We start from the raw sequence: 17,542 nt of genomic DNA on the forward strand, positions 1-17,542 counted from the left end.
TTATGTGACCTGAATATCTATTCCCATTCTAGAATGGCCTCTTACATTGGGTAGGGTGAGCTCATTTGACTGTCTCATGACCCCTCTTACAAAACAAGTGCAGATAGCCCTAGTCTTTCCATCATGATCCCTAAATGCCGCTTGCCCATGCTGTTGGCCTGGGAGGCCCTCCCATCTTAGCTGCCTCCAGGATCTTCCCATGGTTCTTTGCTCTCTCTTGGACACCAGATCCAGTGCCTGGGGGATGATAGTGGCTTCATCCTCTTTCCTCTTTTCTCCTCAGTTATATGGCCAGCAAAACCTGAAGGCCTTCCTTCCTTTGCCTTTCTCTGAACCTCTGCAAAAGCTCCCAGAGTTGAAATCTGCTGGCTTTGGGGTTTTCCTTTCCTAACCAGCTTCTTTTAGTGGTCCCTTTGGCTCATCACACCTGCTCACAGGTGCCCAGCATAGTCTGTGAGAAACGATGATATCTCCCTGCCCCTCTGCTCCACACCCTCCCCCTCCCTGACTCCCCACTGCCTGACCCCCTGTGTCTAGGAATCATACTGGGTGCTGCAAGCATATGTGGCCTTCCCTGCTGGCCTTTGGAGAAGGCACTGACATTCAAGAGTGAAAACTGTTTGGTTTCTGGGGAAGGGGATTTGGACTACACCATGTCAGCAGGTAGAGAGCCAAGAACCAGAGAGTGGGTTTTCAAACCTAGCTACCTATTGCAGCCTCCTGAGAAACTTGCAAATGTACACTGGCTTGGCTGCCAGTCCTGAGGTTTTGTTAATGGGTCTGGGGTTTGCCTGAGACATAGGATTTTTTTTTAAGATATTTATTTATTTATTCATTCATTCATTCATTCATTCATTCATTCATTCATTCATTCCTGAGACACACACACACAGAGAAAGGCAGAGACACAGGCAGAGGGAGAAGCAGACTCCATGCAGGAGCCCGACGTGGGACTCGATCCCAGGACCCCCAGGATCATGCCCTGGGCTGAAGGCGGTGCTAAACCGCTGAGCCAACCAGGCTGCCCTGAGACATAGGATTTTTAAAGCTCTGCAGGTGTGCAGCAAAGTTTGAGGCCCACTGATGTAAGCTGCTTGCCATAGTGAAAAGGAGGGCTTCTTTTATCAACTGCTTTCCAGTTTCAAGCACCTGATGGACGTCCGGGAGTCCTGGAGTGATGCCATCTTGTTCATGTCCATGCTGATCTGATCCCCGATAAGAACCTGGCCCTTGGGGGTTGGGATGAAGCCAATTCAGGGCATTGGAGGGCTTTGTCAGACCTCACCTGCTGCTAGGAGGTGGCTTGGGTCCTCTTGCCTGGTCCAGGCCTCGTCAGTACCTTGTGCTGTGGCTTTAAGGAATTGAGGCTGGGCACCCCTGCCGAGGCCAGGACACCCCCACCCCACCGCATCCTCCTGTGATCCCCAGGGAAAGGAAGAGGGGAGCAGCAGGACTTTTGGGGGAACAATGAGGAGTCCAGGGGAGGCTTTTCCCTTGGCATTCCTTGTGTATTTTGTTGATTGTTTGGAGTTTATTTTAAAATGCAGTCATATTTCCAAGTAAGAAACAAATTCACATAATTAAAAATCAAAACACTGAAGTTCTTCAGCCACCCGGAGGCCACAGCCCCACCAGGTCTCTGGCCGCCCTGCCAGAGATACCCGATGCTTGATGAACAACTGTGTGAGTGCTTTCTTTCCTTTGCTTCTCCTTTTTCCTTCCCATATATCGTTGCCCAACCTGTACTCTGTTCTTCCCACTCACTGTTCTGCTCTATCCTGAAGAGCCTTCTCATACTTGTCACAGCTGTGTAGTATCCCACTACGTGAGTGAACCATAACTCAGGTCAGCTGTCCCCTCCTGATGGCCATGAAGATTCTTTCTGACCTCTGCCATTTCGGGGACTACATACATCACTCTGTCCAACCATGAGTCTACCGGCAGGTTACAGTCCTTGGAGAGGATTCGCTGACTCGGGGGTCTCTGCTGGCCAGAACTGCTATGCGTTGCCAAAATCCCCACCATGCAGATATGGCAGGGTGCCTGGTTCCTCACACCCTTGCCAATATGATGTGTTATCAAAGTTAAAGGAAAAACTGTTGAAAGAAAGAAAGAAAGAAAGAAAGAAAGAAAGAAAGAAAGAAAGAAAGAAAGAAAGAAAGAAAGAGAGAGAGAGAGAGAAAGAAAGAAAGAAAGAAGGAAAGAAAAGAGAAAAGGAAAGTAAAAAGAAAAGACAAGAAAAAAGAAAACCATTGTCATGCATATTTTAAAGCAGATACAAAAATGGAGAGGCTAGTTTAATGCTCACTTGTGTCCACAGCACACGATCAACATTTATCAACCCTTGGCCAACCTCATTGCATCTATGCCCCTCCATCTCTTCCAGCCAAACCACCCTTCCCCTCCAGATTATTTTGAAGAAAATTCAGATATCTTGTCATTACATTTATGATTGCTGGCTTTCTGCTGTTTGCCAGAAAGAAGAGTGAAAACTACTTCTGGGTGGTTTTCATTTACATTTCTTCTATTGTGAATGAGGTTAAACAAATTTTCATGTGTCTGAGAGCTGTTTGTATCTCAGTCTCTGTGAACATTTTCTTCATCCGTTTCAACATGCTTCCTGCATTGGTCTGGGCCGGAACCTTGGCAGAACCCACTGGCCTTAAGGAGAAGGCGACTGGGGGTGGCAGGGGGTGCCAGGCAGCAGGGAGGGAGGAGAGAAGTGAGAACAAGGGTAGAAGGTGTGAGAGGAGGAGGGGTCAGCCCCTTAATGGGAGGTAACAGGGGAACCCTTCTCTCCACTAGGTTTTGTTCCTCCCAACGAGCCTAGAAAAGGCAGAGCAGACCTTCATCGTTGTGTGTGACAACTGCCAGATAAAGGAGCTGGTGACCGTAGGTGGGCTTGTGTGTGCTCCCAGGCCTGGGGCCAGGGTGGGCCGGTACCCTGACTCTAGCATTGACTGTGGCACAGCTGTGCCCACCCTGTGTCAGGGGGCACACTGAGTGGGTGCTGCAGCCTCCAGGCTCGGGGTCTAGCATGGGGCCTGTTGCTCTGGTCAGACATTGGAGACCCAAACCAGTGTGGACTTTGGGACAATCCCAAGGAACCTTCTAGAGAAAGGTACAGATGGAAACGTAAAGTGTTTGATTACTTCATTTTGAAACTCACCTCAGTCTCCTTTGGGGAATTGCCAGAGACTTACATATAAATGACCAGAGGCACCCCAGGTTCTGTGGAGCTAGAAGGGCCATCCTGCTGGATTTCCCCAAGATGCCCTTGTTCATTCATTCATTCATTCATTCATTCCTTACATCCATCCTTTTCCTTCCTTCCTTCCTTCCTTCCTTCCATCCATCCATCCATCCAATTTCACCCAGCAAGCATTAACTGAATGCCAGTTATGTGCCAGGTTATCAAAATCATGTCTTTAGTCTGGGAAGGTATGGGTACAGGATCTGTATGCTGATGGCCCCCTGCCCCCCTCTTGTGTACCATTCCTGGGGTCATGATCAAGGCCATTGCATATAGACAGTGGCATGGGTCCTGTGACAACCTTTGGCCACAGAGTCCTGATTTTAGCCCTGGTGAAACTTTACCATCTTACCGTGTCAGGAATCGGGCAGCTGGTTGCTTTGGATCTGATCTATATTTCTGGTGAAGAAAGTCATCCGGAGCCTGGAGAGCTCACAGACTTAACAGCCCAGCACTTCATACGCTTTGAGCCTGAGAACCTTCAATCCACAGCTAGAAAACAACTGATTATTAGAAATGCTACGTGAGTGACCCCTGTGCTGGACCCTCCAACATGCACCCTTTCTCCTTCCTCACCTGGCCCAGAATTCCCAGTGAAGCGGGAGAGGTTCCTTCCAAGGGCCAGGAAGGAATCTGGGCACAGGATGGAAGAATCCAGATTTGCACTGTCCATCATGGTAGCCACATGTGACTGTTTCAACTGAAATCAGTTGAAATTAGAATTAATCTCACTTTTTCAGTGGCACCAGTCACATTTTAAGAATTAGCCACGTGTGTAGCTAGTGACTGTCATTTTGGACAGAGCAGATATGTGACATTTCCATGACTGCAGTCTGTCATATTGGACAGTGTTGTTCTAGAACATCCTGGAGTATCCTCAGTCCACAATAGTTTTGCAGAGAGGTCTTGCCCTGCCCATGAGGGAAAGCCACCCGAGTTCCAAGATCAGACAGATTGTGACCAGCGGGTTCAGTCCTGCTGCTGTTTATTTCCTGCCCATCCTGGGAGCACCGCCGTTACGCTAGCACAGACCTCAGGGAGCCTCCCAGCCAGGCTTCCCTGGTGACCCCAGGCTGTACACGGTTCTGTCACCTGAGGGGATGAGTGGTCCTCATCTGCTGTCCCTCCCCACCAGCAGCATGCTGGAGTCCCGCCTCCCCACCACCATGGAGTTGTTAGTGCTCTGTTGGGAGCCAGTGGGCACATACCCTCCTGGACAGAGGTGTCCCGCGAGGCCAGAGATGGAGGGGTGGAGGCTGGTAGAGGGTAGAGCGAGGAGTCCATGGGGCAGATCTTTGGAACTCTCACGTGGTAGGAGACACTGCAGAAAATTTTCCGGGTAGCTGCACCTTAATAGTTAGAGCATGAGGACGCCTGGGTGGCTCTGGTTGAGCGTCTGCCTTCAGCTTATGGCATGATCCCGGGGTCCTGGGATTGAGTCCTGCATCGGGCTCCCTGCAGGGAGCCTGCTTCTCCCTCTGCCTGTGTCTCTGCCTCTCTCTCATGAAAAAACAACAAAAACAAAAACAAAAAAAACCAGAGCCTGATTCCCTGTGTTTAGTTATCAGTTTCCCTGAGTCACTGTGGCTCCGACCCGCAACTGCTGTAGTGGGGAGAGGGAAGCTCCCTTAGGAGGTCTCCAGTGTGCACTCCCTGACCCACGTGCTCCCCCACTTCCTGTCCCTGGGTCTTTTTCTGCTCACTGCTAGAGGGGGGCCCCGCCAGGCAGGGGGGCAGAAGACTGGTCTTGGCAAAACTGGGCCATCCACTGCCCCCACAGGCATGTGGAGCTGGCCTTCCACTGGCAGATCATGAAGCCCAATCTGCAGTCCCTAATGCCTGGAGAAACCTACAGCCTGGACAGCCTCAAGTACCACCCTGACAGGGAGACGGCCTTCTCCATCCTGCCTGAAAGGGGGGTTCTCGGCCCACACACGGACCATGAGTTCATCCTCACCTTTTCTCCTCATGAGGTAAACATGATGCCATCCAATAGTCACGTGTGATCGGGTGACTTTCACCCCCCATCCCCACCCACCATCCTTGTTCTGTAGTGACCCTGAAGCCACAGCTGAGCCTGACGAGATCCTGGCATCCTCCAAGGCCAGCACTTAGCTAAGTGTGGGGCTGGAGGTCAAAGCAGCCTGTTCCGCCTGGTCCTGAGCATGCACGCACCTTGTCTGCCCCAGACCCTGGGCTTGCTTCCTGGGCTCTGGTGTCTCCTGTATTTCCACTGTGTGGGTGACAGGACCATCTCTGCTCGGCCCCTAGCACCCCCCAGAGAGTGAGGTGTGGGTGCCAAGGGCTGGGTTTACATGGTGGGCTCCAGCGCAAGGCCCTGTATGCAACATGAGAGGAATGGGAGCTGGGTGGGAGGGGGTCCTCTGGGGCCCTCCAGAGCTTCTCTGCCTCTTTAGCCCGGACCTTCCTGGGAGGGTGTGGTGCTTCCCACGGTCAGGGGCACTGCGGAGGGATGCCTGGGTGGCTCAGCGGTTGAGTGTCTGGCTTTGGCTCGGGTCATGATCCCAGGCGCCTGGGATCAAGTCCCCCAATGGGCTCCCTGCATGGAGCCTGCTTCTCCCTCTGCCTGTGTCTCTGCCTCTCTCTCTCTCTCTCTGCGTCTCTCATGAATAAATAAATAAAATCTTTAAAAGGGGGGGGGCACTGCTGAGAGGCAATATCAGGGTCCCGAGATCCTCTCCTTCCTGTCCACTCAGGCCTGGCTGAGGCAAGAATGGCAGTCTTGAGACTGCAGCGGCCCCCACGCCGTGAGTCCTGGCAGGCCACCCTCTTTCCTTAGGATGGGGGAGCAGTAGCAGGGAAGCCGCACCGTGTTTTGCGGAAGGCCTCTCTGGCAGCGAGGCCAGGGAGAGAAGGAACTCCAGCCATGGCTCCCATCTTCTCCAGGGCAGCCCGACAGGAGCGCAGCTTGTTTTCAGGGTGCTGTGTTTGTCTTGCAGCTGAGGGATTTTCACAGTGTGCTCCAGATGGTGCTAGAGGAAGTCCCAGAGCCCCTGAGGTGAGTGGGGACGGGGCCCTCTGTGAGGGGTGCACAGCAGGGCCTGCTCAAGGAGCAGATGAGCCCCCTGGCCCCCAGCAGGCTTCGACGTGAGGGACGCTTCTGCCTTGCCCTGGCACCTAGGCCCGGAGGGCTCAGCAGTGGGGAACCACTCACCGGGCTCCCTCAGTGTTCGCACGGGGCAGCCAGCCTGGGGCCCTGGGCGGTGGTGACTGAGGCGGGGAGCCTGTGCCCCATTGGAGGCATCTCCACCAGCTCTTCCCCAGACGGACTGTCAGGCTGGGTCTCCAGTCAGCATCGTGTGGAGACCCCGCGCTGGGCACCATTACTGCGTTGTCCTGGGAGGTGGCAGGCAAGGGCCCCGTCCCAGTACTGTCACAGCCGTGGTCATTCATCACTGTTTGGTTGGCTGATGCCTCTGATTTGTGGGTGCTTAGGAGCTGCGGGAGGGGGAGTGCTTTCTTTTCATAAGACCACAGATAAGGGACAGAGGTGAGGGCCACATGGGGCCATGCTCCGGGCTGTGTTGGCTCTTATCTCACAGTGGGTTTGTCTTCAGCTTGGAATTGGAAAACCTGAAGGATTCGTCCTTCTCTGTGGATGACGTGATTGTCCTGGAAATCGAGGTGAAAGGCTCAGTGGAACCCTTCCAGCTTCTCTTAGAACCATACGCCCTCATCATCCCTGGGGAGAACTACGTTGGCATAAATGTAAAGAAAGATTTTAAGGTACACTATGGTCTCTCCCCGGCCCTGAGTGTGCTGAACTTGACATGAGTATAGGGAGGACGTGGCTGGAAGGGCAGATGGCAGCCACTGTCCCCAGGGCTCCTGAAACTGACTTGGTGTGCACACATGGTAGGCTGGGCACGACTCTCATTTTACCAGCTCCCCAGCATCCTCCGATGCTGTTGGCCAAGAATTAGCTGGAAGGGTGTTGGGAGGACCCGTCGGGGGCCAACAGCCCTGCAGTCCTTCGGTGGGCACAGATGTGTGTGTGCAGAGGCAGTGCCTGGGAGCCGGGATCGGGGCGTGTCTTGCAGATGTGGAACAACAGCAAATCCCCCATCAGATACCTGTGGGGGAAGATCAGTGACTGCCACATCATTGAAGTGGAACCCTGTGCGGGGACCATAGGTACTTCAGGGACAGGGTGGGGTGGGGGTGGGGGTTGTGACCTCTTGGGGCTGGCTGGGGAGGGAGGCCTGAGAGGTGAGGGGGTCTAGACAGGGGTTTCAGGGGCTCCTGGGGTCAGCTCCAGTTGCAGCCTGGCACATGTGATGGATGAAAAGTCAGTGAAGGCCAGAGTGGAGAACTGCCTTCCTCCCTCTCTCCAGCTCACCTCCTCCTCTCTTCCAGAGCCCAATGAGGTGGAGGATTTTGAGTTGAGCTTCACGGGGGGCGTCCCTGGCCCAGTAAGCCAGGACCTGCTGTGTGAAATCCAAAACTCCCCCTCGCCAGTGGTGTTACACATTGAGGCGGCCTTTAAGGTGCCGTCAGGGGGGCTGGGCAACTGGGTTGGCCAGAAAGGTGGCAGGGGTAGGGCTCAGAGTTTGCTCCCAGGCAGCCCAGTGACAGGCCCCTCTGGGTGTCTCAGGGGCCCGCCCTGGTCATCAGTGTCTCAGCCCTTCAGTTTGGTTTGCTGCGCCTGGGGCAGAAAGCTACCAACTCCATCCAGATCCAGAACATCAGCCAGCTCCCGGCCACGTGGTGCATGAAGGAGAGCCCAGTCTGCCTCCAAGAGAGGCATGAGGATGTAAGTTGGGTACCGCTGTCTCCGGGGATGCCACCCCTCCCCCCACGAGTCAATTTACCCACGGTGCTTTCAGAGCATTGAGGCTGGAGAGGAAGAGCCTGCCTGGTGACTCTTGCCTAGCAGTGTCCCCAGTTCTCCCCATCTCTGAGGTACTTGGGGTCCTCTCTACAGCAGAACTTATCCCTGGACTGGATTTTCCTGTTCCTCTCTCCACCATCTGATATGGAAAGAAGACATGGGTTTCTCCCTCTGTCAGAGCAGCCTGATAGAGAAGATAAGAAGAAAATAGGCAGCTGAGTGGGTGGAAAGCTCCCAGGCCTCTGGGGGAGGGTCAGGCCCGCAGCGCTCCCCCAAGGTTCCCATCCTCCCAGGGACTGTGCTTGCAGTTTGAGTACCTGCCACCAGGTGGCACTTGGGCATGGGCTTGCGGCCCAAACTGAAGGGCTCAGAACACAGAACCAAGATTCATTTCCACTCAACTAGCTCTTTCTTTCTTCCTATAAAAATAGAAAATACTAAAAGTGGTTAAATATTATCATCATTGTCACATTTAAATACGATGTGTGATTAAGAGCAAAACTAGGGCAAGTGGCACATCAATTACTCCCTACCTGCTGGCGGTTAGCTGTAAATCACTGCTGGCCACCTCCACTCTCCATACACATGGCAGCTGTGGCCTCTTGGGAGCTGCCTTAGGTCATTATTGCCCATGGGAGGCTCTGACTAGGTCTGTGTGGTGAAAGCACCCCCCCCCCCGGCTGCTTCCTGCCAACGTCCTCTTGCTTGCCCACTTACCCTCTGGGACAGAACACTGCCGCTCTCTCCTTCCATACTCAGAAGCCCAGGAAAGACAGGTGCAGCTGCACACCCATCTTTTCTGCCAGTGGGCGTTCCCTTTCTCCAGGACTTTGCATTTTCACTTGACCAACCATGTCCTTTAGGCAACAGCCTCATTTCTCCAGCCAGGCACTCAGATCATACTTAGCAGTTGTGACCATCTTCATCAGATTATCTACACCATTGCCCAGAACCACTGCCAAGCGTCCTGTTACACAGGCTTGGAGTTTAGCACTGTCCATCCAGCCTCATCGACCTCCCCACTTGGATTCAGGAACCATGGAAGATAGGGCAGGGACATGGACGTATCTGTATCTTAAGCAGGAGGCTTTTCTTCAAATGAAACCTTAGGCAGAAGCTCAAGATCGATAATAAAGTGTGACTGCTCTGGCCACCGAGAGATGCCCTAGTAGATGCCCCCTGCCCCATCCTGCCTCTCCCCATACCCTGGTCCCCTGCCCTAGGCACTCTGGAACTACAGCCACCCTTCTTGCCAGATAGAGACAGGGCCAATGGCTTCCTCAGGGTCACCCAGCTAGTGGGTGGTGGAATCATTAGATCCCAGTTCTCTGATTCCCAATCCGGGTTTTTCTCCCATGGGGAAGAATGACAGAATTTTATAATTGAAGTAACTGTCAATTTCATAGTATATTAAGATTTATGTCTTAATTGAGGCTGCTTTGAATCCTGTCTCTATGGTTCTCTGTACTCTGTTCTTTTGTTTTGTTTTTAAGATTTTATTATTTATTCATGAGAGACAGAGAGAGAGAGAGAGGCAGGCAGAGACACAAGCAGAGGGAGGAGCAGGCTCCATGCAGGGAGCCTGACATGGGACTCGATTCCGGGTCTCCAGGATCACACCCTGGGCTGAAGGTGGTGCTAAACCACTGAGCCACTGGGGCTGCCCTACTCTGTTCTTTTGAACTCTCAAAAAACAGTGCTGGGATCCGGGGTTGGTTAGATGTGCATATGTCAGGGTCCAAGAGACCCAGTCCTGGCCTACAACATCCCCCAGGGCTCCCAGGGGGGCACATATGAGGAGCAAAGGCCAAGGAAAGCAAAAGGGCTTGTCATTACTACCAGAGTTTGGGGCCCAGACTTGAGCACCTGAGCCACTTTTGCTGAGAGTTAGGTGAGCCCATCCATCTCACCAGTGCCAGGGAGGTGAACTGTCAGAAGCAAGAGAGTGCAAAGCTCAGGACTAGCACTCTGGACCTGATCTGGCCAGCATGGCAGCATGGGTGGGAGGTGGCGGGGGGCTAGGAGAGGGCAGGCCCGCACGGGTGGGCAGGACGCCCTCCAGGCAGGTGCCTGGCACCCTGAGTCTCCTAGAATGAAGAGACCAAAGAGGGGATAGCATCTCCCCTGGGTGTGACCTTTCCTTGTGTACAATGACACCCTCACCAGGGAGTGGGGCCCTGGGGCCCTTCCCTCATACCACTGCTCCTTGTCTCAAGGCAGGAAGAGTGGTGTAGAGAGCCCCGGTCCCAGGTGCATTCTTCTTCCTAAGCTTTTGCCTTTCCTCTCTCCTTCCTGTGCCTGGTGTAGAGGCTAAGTGTTCAAGCCTGCAGTGAGCAATGGTGGGCAGTGGGGATGTATGTGTGCTGTGGTCGTGGAAGCTTCACCCTTCCCCATCTGGTGACTTGGTAGTTTTCCTTACTCAGAGCCCTCAGGGTCCTGACTCATGCCTGCTTTGTGGGGCTGGCCAGACCTCTCAGAGCCACTGAGCCTGCCCCCAGGGTGGCTCCCCCTGTCCCCTGGGGCACTCCCTCTGCCCTTTACCTCTCAGATCTGGGCCAGTGCGTAGGGACCCTCTCCTTTAGAGACCAGGGTTTTGTTGTTTTGTTGTTGTTATTGTTTTAAGATTTTTATGTATTCATGAGAGACACAGAGAGGCAGAGACATAGGCAGAGGAAGAAGTGGGGTTCCTGCAAGGAGCCTGATGCGGGACTTGATCCCAGAACCCCGGGATCACACCCTGAGCCACAGGCAGATGCTCAACCACTGAGCCACCCAGGTGTCCCAGAGACCAGGGTTTTGTCCTCTTATTCCTGAGACCCTTGCTCTCCCTGCTTGCTTTTCCTGCATCCTCGCAGCTCTTTGAAGTGCTGGGGCAGCTTTGGGGGGAACCCTGGTTGGGCCAACCACCAGTTCTGCAATTCCAAGTGTCCTCTCTCCTCATTCCCCTGGATTGACCTCTAAATCAGGTGTCTCCCTTCGACATTGAGCCCTCTAGCGGCCAGATTCACCCTCTGGGGGAGTGCAGAGTGAACATCACTTTGGAGGCCAAGCAGTGCCAGCGTCTGCAGACAGTCCTAGAGCTGGAGGTGGTAAACGGGACCTGGAGGTAAGACAGGCCGTGGGGAGCCAGTACAGCTCATGTTATGCCTCTTCACAATATAGTGATGTTGTATGTCGCTAAGTGCTTATAGACATTAAAGAATTTGAAGATATTGAAATGTGTTTGTTCTATAAAATTTGGGAGTTACAGAAAAGAAAATCCATTAGCCAGATAAAATTCACTGGTAATATTATAGGGTACATCCTTCAAGTTTGTGTGTAAAGGATTATAAATTAGTACAATCACTTTCAGCAGCACTTTGTGTTACTCAGTAAAGTGAGCTGTGTGCATTCCCTGGGACCCAGCATCAGCCCTTCGAGAAATGTTGCACATGTGCACTGGGAGCTGAGCACTCACAGGGGATGCTCATCACCAGATTGTTCACAGCTGTGGAAAACTGGGAACAACCAAGGATGGTCAACAGGAGAGTGGACACCAAAAATTGTGACTTACCTACTTACACTTATTTATTCATTTATTTATTTTTAAAGATTTTATGTGTTCATGAGAGACACAGAGACAGAGGCAGAGACACAGGCAGAGGGAGAATCAGGTTCCATGTAGGGAGCCTGATGTGGACTTGATCGCAGGACCCCAGGATCACACCCTGAGCCGAAGGCAGGTGCTCAACTGCTGAGTGACATATTTAAATGAGCAAATACCACTGATTTCTGGGAAGGTACACACTGGAGGTTTCAAAGGTTATCGGTGCTATTCCTTTTCTTCCTCCCTCACTCCCTTCCTTCCTGCCTTCCTTTTTTTCTTTCTTGTGGAAAATGTCTTACATATATAAAAATAGAATAGTACATAAAAATAGAATAGTACAATGAGCCCCCACATACCCATCACCTACCTTCAATAATTATCAAATCTCTGCAGACATTATTCCATTCATATCCTTCATCCCTTCCCAAATTATTTTGAAGTATAATATTCATTTTCTTAAGCTGGGTGAGGATAACACACAGGTATTCTTTTTATTATTCTTCAAACTGTGTATATCCTTTATGATGTAGCTGTGTTTAATAGTCATTTCTGCATACACTTGGTATTTCGTTATAAAAACACTTAAGTGCTTGTTCTAAATCTTTACTTCCTTGATTTATCTTCCAAAAAGACTGCAATTTTATATTTCCACCTCCAGCGTATGAGAGTGCCCATTACCCTACAGTCTCACAGCCTCCCAGGGGAGGGAGGGAGGGGGCAGGCGTGGGGGAGGGGGGGAAGGGGGGGGTAGTACCACCAGGGTCCTGAAAGGGTTTCTCCGCGGAACCAGCACGGGTTTCAGTGTGCATCTTCCTCACCTGTCCTATGTGGCGTCTTGTGGCCTGAAATCCTAAGGTGAAGACTTTCTTCTCGGGGGAATGCCTTTTATTAAGCCTGCCTGCTTCCTTTCCTATCTCTGCTGTTCTTTACGGACCGAGTGTGAATCAGAATGTTTCCAGTTGTACGTGATGGAGACATGGATGCAATCAACTCAGGCGAAACAGGGCTCCTGTGGCTCCTGTAACTGGGCAGCCCTGCCCTGCTGAGTCCAGCCTTTTCCCAGGGCTGCTTTTCTGGGTCTGTTCATCCTCTTTCTCCTTCCCTCACCCCCGCCCCACCTCCAACTGCCCTTCTCTGTGAGCCTCTCTGCTCCCCACCCCCACTGGCAGGGGCCCGCAGGGGAGGGGCCTGCTTAGGGCTCCAGGCTCCCAGGCTCCCAGCCTAACAGCCTTGGGGGTTGGGGGCAGGGATGAAACTGCCTTTCTCCAGAGTGGGCTTCTCCAGGTCACGTGCCGCCCTCCCCTCTGCCTGTGCCCAGGGGGCGGGTCTGCCTCCGGAAGCAGCTGGTGGGAAGGTTGGCCAGACAATGACAGTGGCCACCGCGGCCCAGGGCAGGCCTGCTGGATCTGTCCTGTGGGAGTTTCACCATTTTCCCCAGGTTTTCCATCTCGGCATTTGTGCTGCTTCTTCAGGGAGATGTCCTTGGGCCTTGCAGGGCACTCCTTTGGTCTTTGGTGGCTGCCCTTTTTGACAATCATATTTTTATTTTATTAATATTATTTAGATTTGATTTATTGATTCATGAGAGACACAGAGCAAGGCAGAGACACAGACAGAGGGAGAAGCAGGCTCCCTGCAGGGAGCCCAATGCAGGACTCATCCCAGGACCCCCAAATCACACCCTGAGCGGAAGGCAGATGCTCAACCAGTGAGCCTCCCAGGCAATCATATTTTTTTAATTTTAAGCTTTTTTGTTCTCAGATGGTTCCCTTTTTATAGGAATCCGTCATTGTCTGACGGACGCAGCAGCATCTCTGATTCCCCCGAGGAAACTCATTTTTGTTTCCTCAGATTTGGTTGAGCTGCTTCTCCTTCACTCTTCAGATTTTCTTCAACATTCAGTAATCCCTTGGCAGCGGGTTCCTGTCTTGGAGTGGGAGAGGAGGCCGACTGGCGAGAGGAGCTGGCGGTCTAAGTTCCTGAGGAAGTGGGTGTAGGTGTGGAGAGCACTGCTCTCCCGGGGAGTGGAGTGCGTGTGTCTGTGAGCACCCTCTGTACCCCGCCACCCGCATCCAGGAGAAGGAGGGCCCTTCTGGGGAAGGCAGCCAAGGCAAACAGTAGAGGACCCCCCCACTGGCCAGCTACTGAAATCTTTGCATTCCATCATTTGTAAATAGGGATAAAGGACGCGGATCTCTCTGGTTGTTTTCCCTAGGTGATAATTGAGAGTCCCAGTGTTACTGCAGGATCTGCCCTGACCTCTGGGCAGCCCCACACCCACATTCCTCAGCAGGGGTGCCACAGCTTGGCCTTCTGGCGTGTTAGTGTGTTGGTGTGTTGCTGTGTTGTGGTGCGGTGTGAAGTGTGCTGTGCAGTGGGCTCAGGCGTTGGGCCCTGAACTGGCCACGCTCACCTCTGAGCAGCCTCCAGTTAACTCTTCTGCCCTTTCTCTATGGCCCACTTCTGCCCATGAGGCCCCTCCTTCTGTTAGGGGAGCTCTGCAGGGCCTTCTTCGCCAGAGATTTTTAGTAGTTTGTACTGTTTGGTCAGTTGATCTGATCCATTCTTCTTTTTTTTATTCTCATTAGAACAGCATTATATTTACCTCTTTTATTCTTTATGTACAGTTTTCCACAAATGGTATGTGATAAAATATAATGGTGCAAGTGTAACAGTGGCCAGTCCTGACCCACTCTCCATCCTTCTCCACCCTGTTGGCCTGCTTATCCACATCCTTGTGATCTTTCAATGGTAGTCATCCCAGTGTGTGCAAAGTGATATTTCATTGAGGATTTGGTTTATTATTTCCTGATGACAAATGATGTTATGCATCTTTCATGTGCTTATTGGCCATTTGTTTGTCTTCTTTGGAGAACTGTCCATTAAGATCTTTGCCCACTTTTTAAAAATAAGGTTGTCTTTTTTTTTTATTATGGAGTTGTAAGTGTTCTTTATATATTCTGGATATAAATCTCTTACTAGACATCTGATTTTTCAAATACTTTCTCCCATTCTGAGGATTGTCTTTTCACTTCCTTGATGATGTACTGCAAAGCATAAAATTTTTTAAATTCCATGAAGTCCACTTTATTTTTCTCTTTGATATCTTGTCCTTTCAAGGTTATACCTAAAAAAACCATTATTTAATCTCATGTCACAAAGATCTTCTAAGAGTTTTGTAGTCTGGACTCATACAGTTTGGTCTCTGATCTGTTTTGAGTTAATTTTTGTGTATGGTGTGAGAAAGGGATCCAGCTTCATTCTTTTCTATGCAGAAAACCAGTTGTTCCAGCACCATTTTAAAAAAAATATTTATTTATTTGAGAGAGAGAGTGAGCATGTGAGCAGCACATGCAGTGAGCATGTGAGCAGTCAAGCAGACTCCCCACTGGGCTCAATCCCAGGATCCTGAGATCATGACCTCAGCTGAAATCAAGAGTTGCTCAATGGACTGAGCCACCCAGGGGACCCTCAGCACCATTTTTAAGAACACTGTTCTTTACCCATTGACTTGTCTTGGCACCCTTGCCAAAATCAATTATCAGAATCAATTAGAGGTGCCTGGCTGGCTCAGTCAGTAGAGCATGTGATTCAATCTCAGGGTTGTAAATTCAAGCCCCATGCTGGGTGTAGAGATTACTTTAAAAAATAAAATCTTACAAAATAATCAATTGACTATATGCATGAAGGTTTATTTATAGGCTGTCAATTCTGTTCCATTGATCTATACAATTATTCTTTTGCAAGTACCACATTTTCTTGATTACTCTGGCTTTGTAGTAAGTTCTGGAATCAGGAAATATGAACTCTCCAACTTTGTTTTTCTTTTTCAAAATTGTTTCAGCTATTTGGGGTCCTTAGAATTTTCATGAGTTTTAGGATCAGTTTATCAATTATGGCAAACAGCTGGGATTTTACTAGGGAGTGTATTGGATCTGTAGGTCAATGAGGGGAGTATATTCACCTTAACCATATTAAGTCTTCCTATCTGTGAACATGAAATTTCTTTCCATTTATTTAGGTCTGTTTTCATTTCTTTTGATGATGTTTTTATCATTTTCAGTATATAAACCTTGTACTTCTTTTCTTAAAGTTATTCCTAAGTATCTTTTTTGATGCTTTTGGAAATGGACTGATTTTCTTACTTTCATTTTATGAGTATTCATTGCTAGTTTATAGAACTGTTTATTGATCTTATATCCTGCAATCTTGCTGAATTCATGTAAAGGTTTTATTAGATTTATATCTAAGTATTTCAGTTTTTCTGAGCAATTATAAATAGTATTATATTTTTAACTTCTATATCCACAGGTTCACTGTTAACATAAAAAATGTGATTCGTGGGTGGCTCAGTGGTTTAGCGCCTGCCTTTGGCCCAGGGCATGATCCTGGGGTCCCGGGATCAAGTACCGCATCAGGCTCCCTATCCCTACATGGAGCCTGCTTCTCCTCTGCCTGTGTCTCTGCCTCTCTCTCTCTCTCTCTCTCTCTGCCTCTCATGAATAAATAAATAAAATTTTTTAAAAATGCAATTTGTTTTCATATTTTGTACCTTGTAACTTTTCTGATTCATTAGCTGTGGGAGGTTGTTGTAGTTGTTGTTACTGTTTTTGTTTTTGTTTTTGTTTTTTTTTAAGATTTCATTTATTTATTCATGAGAGACACAGAGAGAGAGGCAGAGACACAGGCAGAGAGAGAAGCTGGCTCCATACAGGAAGCCTGATGTGAGACTCAATCCCAGGACTCCAGGATCACGCCCTGGGCCAAAGCCAGGCGCTCAACCGCTGAGCCACCCAGGTGTCCCTGTTGTAAATGTTTTTTAAGGAGTTTTTAAAATATAGATTCCTTGGGATTTTCCACACAGAACATAATGTCATCTACAAATAGGGATGGTTTTGTTTTTTCTTCTCAAATCACTATAGCTGTTATTTCTTTGTGTTTCAGCTACCTTCCTGTGTATGCCGAGGTACAGGAGCCCTATGTGTACCTGCAAAGCAGCCATGTGGAAGTCAGGAACCTGTACCTTGGTGTGCCTGCCAAGGCAACCATTACACTCATCAATGGCACACTCCTGCCTACCCGATTCCACTGGAGCAAGGTGAGTGAGCCTGCACTGTTGGGCACTGGGTCTACAGCCCTCAGCACCAGAGGCCCATGTGGAGAGGGTTGTTGCTCCGCATAACAGAGGCTCACCTCTCTCCCGCAGCCTGCCCCTTGCCCCATGATGCTCAGAAATGCTGGGCTCCTTGAAGAAGCAGCACATCTGATCTGGTTTTTCCTTGCCTTTTCTCCTCCCGAGAAGGAGTGCACACAGCTAGGGCTCCCCACTGGTGTAGCCCATGACTGGTCCACACAGCTGTTTTGAGCCCAGCTAGAGCTGATGTGGAGCTTTTTCTGTGTGCCATGGGAGGTGGAGCCATGTCCTGGGGATCAGAGGCAGCTGCCTTCTGCTCCCCATAACCCTAGGCCTCCCAGAGCAGCTTGTTCAGTACAGGCAACTCCTGACAGGTGTGAGGTCCACTGAGGGTTGGGGAGGTGAGGAGAAGGGCCCAGTAGATTACCCCCACCAGTGAGCGCCCAGCCCTTCTGGTCCTTCTGCGGGCCCTCAGACTGCCAGCCTCTGGCAGAGCATGCCCCAGTGCTGAGCACCGCGTGGTCCATGCTGGGAACCCGGCATGTGACAACAGGCCTGCATACCCATATGTCTGTCAGCTGCTGGGGCACCAAGCAAGTGTCTGCACAGCAAAGGTCTCCCCTCGACGTGGCACACTGGGTCCCAGTGAGGAGCGCCAGCTCAACCTGGAGCTGACTGCTCATACTGAGGTGAGTAAGGTGGTGAGGAGGCCTGAGG

General features: G+C 50.7%; 1 protein-coding gene across 11 annotated transcripts in view; it reads left to right on the forward strand.

Annotated features, from left to right (window-relative positions):
• The window catches only part of DLEC1 (DLEC1 cilia and flagella associated protein), a 78,979-nt gene that overhangs the window by 50,424 nt on the left and 11,013 nt on the right, over positions 1–17,542 (forward strand). For 9 of the 11 annotated variants that reach the window (XM_025461290.3, XM_025461288.3, XM_025461286.3 and 6 more), the window contains 11 exons: positions 2,806–2,896; positions 3,614–3,776; positions 5,034–5,226; positions 6,214–6,272; positions 6,832–7,000; positions 7,315–7,408; positions 7,631–7,761; positions 7,869–8,027; positions 11,072–11,211; positions 16,636–16,789; positions 17,404–17,514. In XM_025461290.3, coding sequence (XP_025317075.1) covers positions 2,806–2,896; positions 3,614–3,776; positions 5,034–5,226; positions 6,214–6,272; positions 6,832–7,000; positions 7,315–7,408; positions 7,631–7,761; positions 7,869–8,027; positions 11,072–11,211; positions 16,636–16,789; positions 17,404–17,514 — 1,464 coding nt within the window. The remainder of the gene's footprint in view (positions 1–2,805; positions 2,897–3,613; positions 3,777–5,033; positions 5,227–6,213; positions 6,273–6,831; positions 7,001–7,314; positions 7,409–7,630; positions 7,762–7,868; positions 8,028–11,071; positions 11,212–16,635; positions 16,790–17,403; positions 17,515–17,542) is intronic. The other 2 variants (XM_025461293.3, XM_049099909.1) reach the window with 2 other exon arrangements.

Source organism: Canis lupus, chromosome 23 (assembly GCF_003254725.2).
Source record: "Canis lupus dingo isolate Sandy chromosome 23, ASM325472v2, whole genome shotgun sequence".
Taxonomy (NCBI): Eukaryota; Metazoa; Chordata; class Mammalia; order Carnivora; family Canidae; genus Canis; species Canis lupus.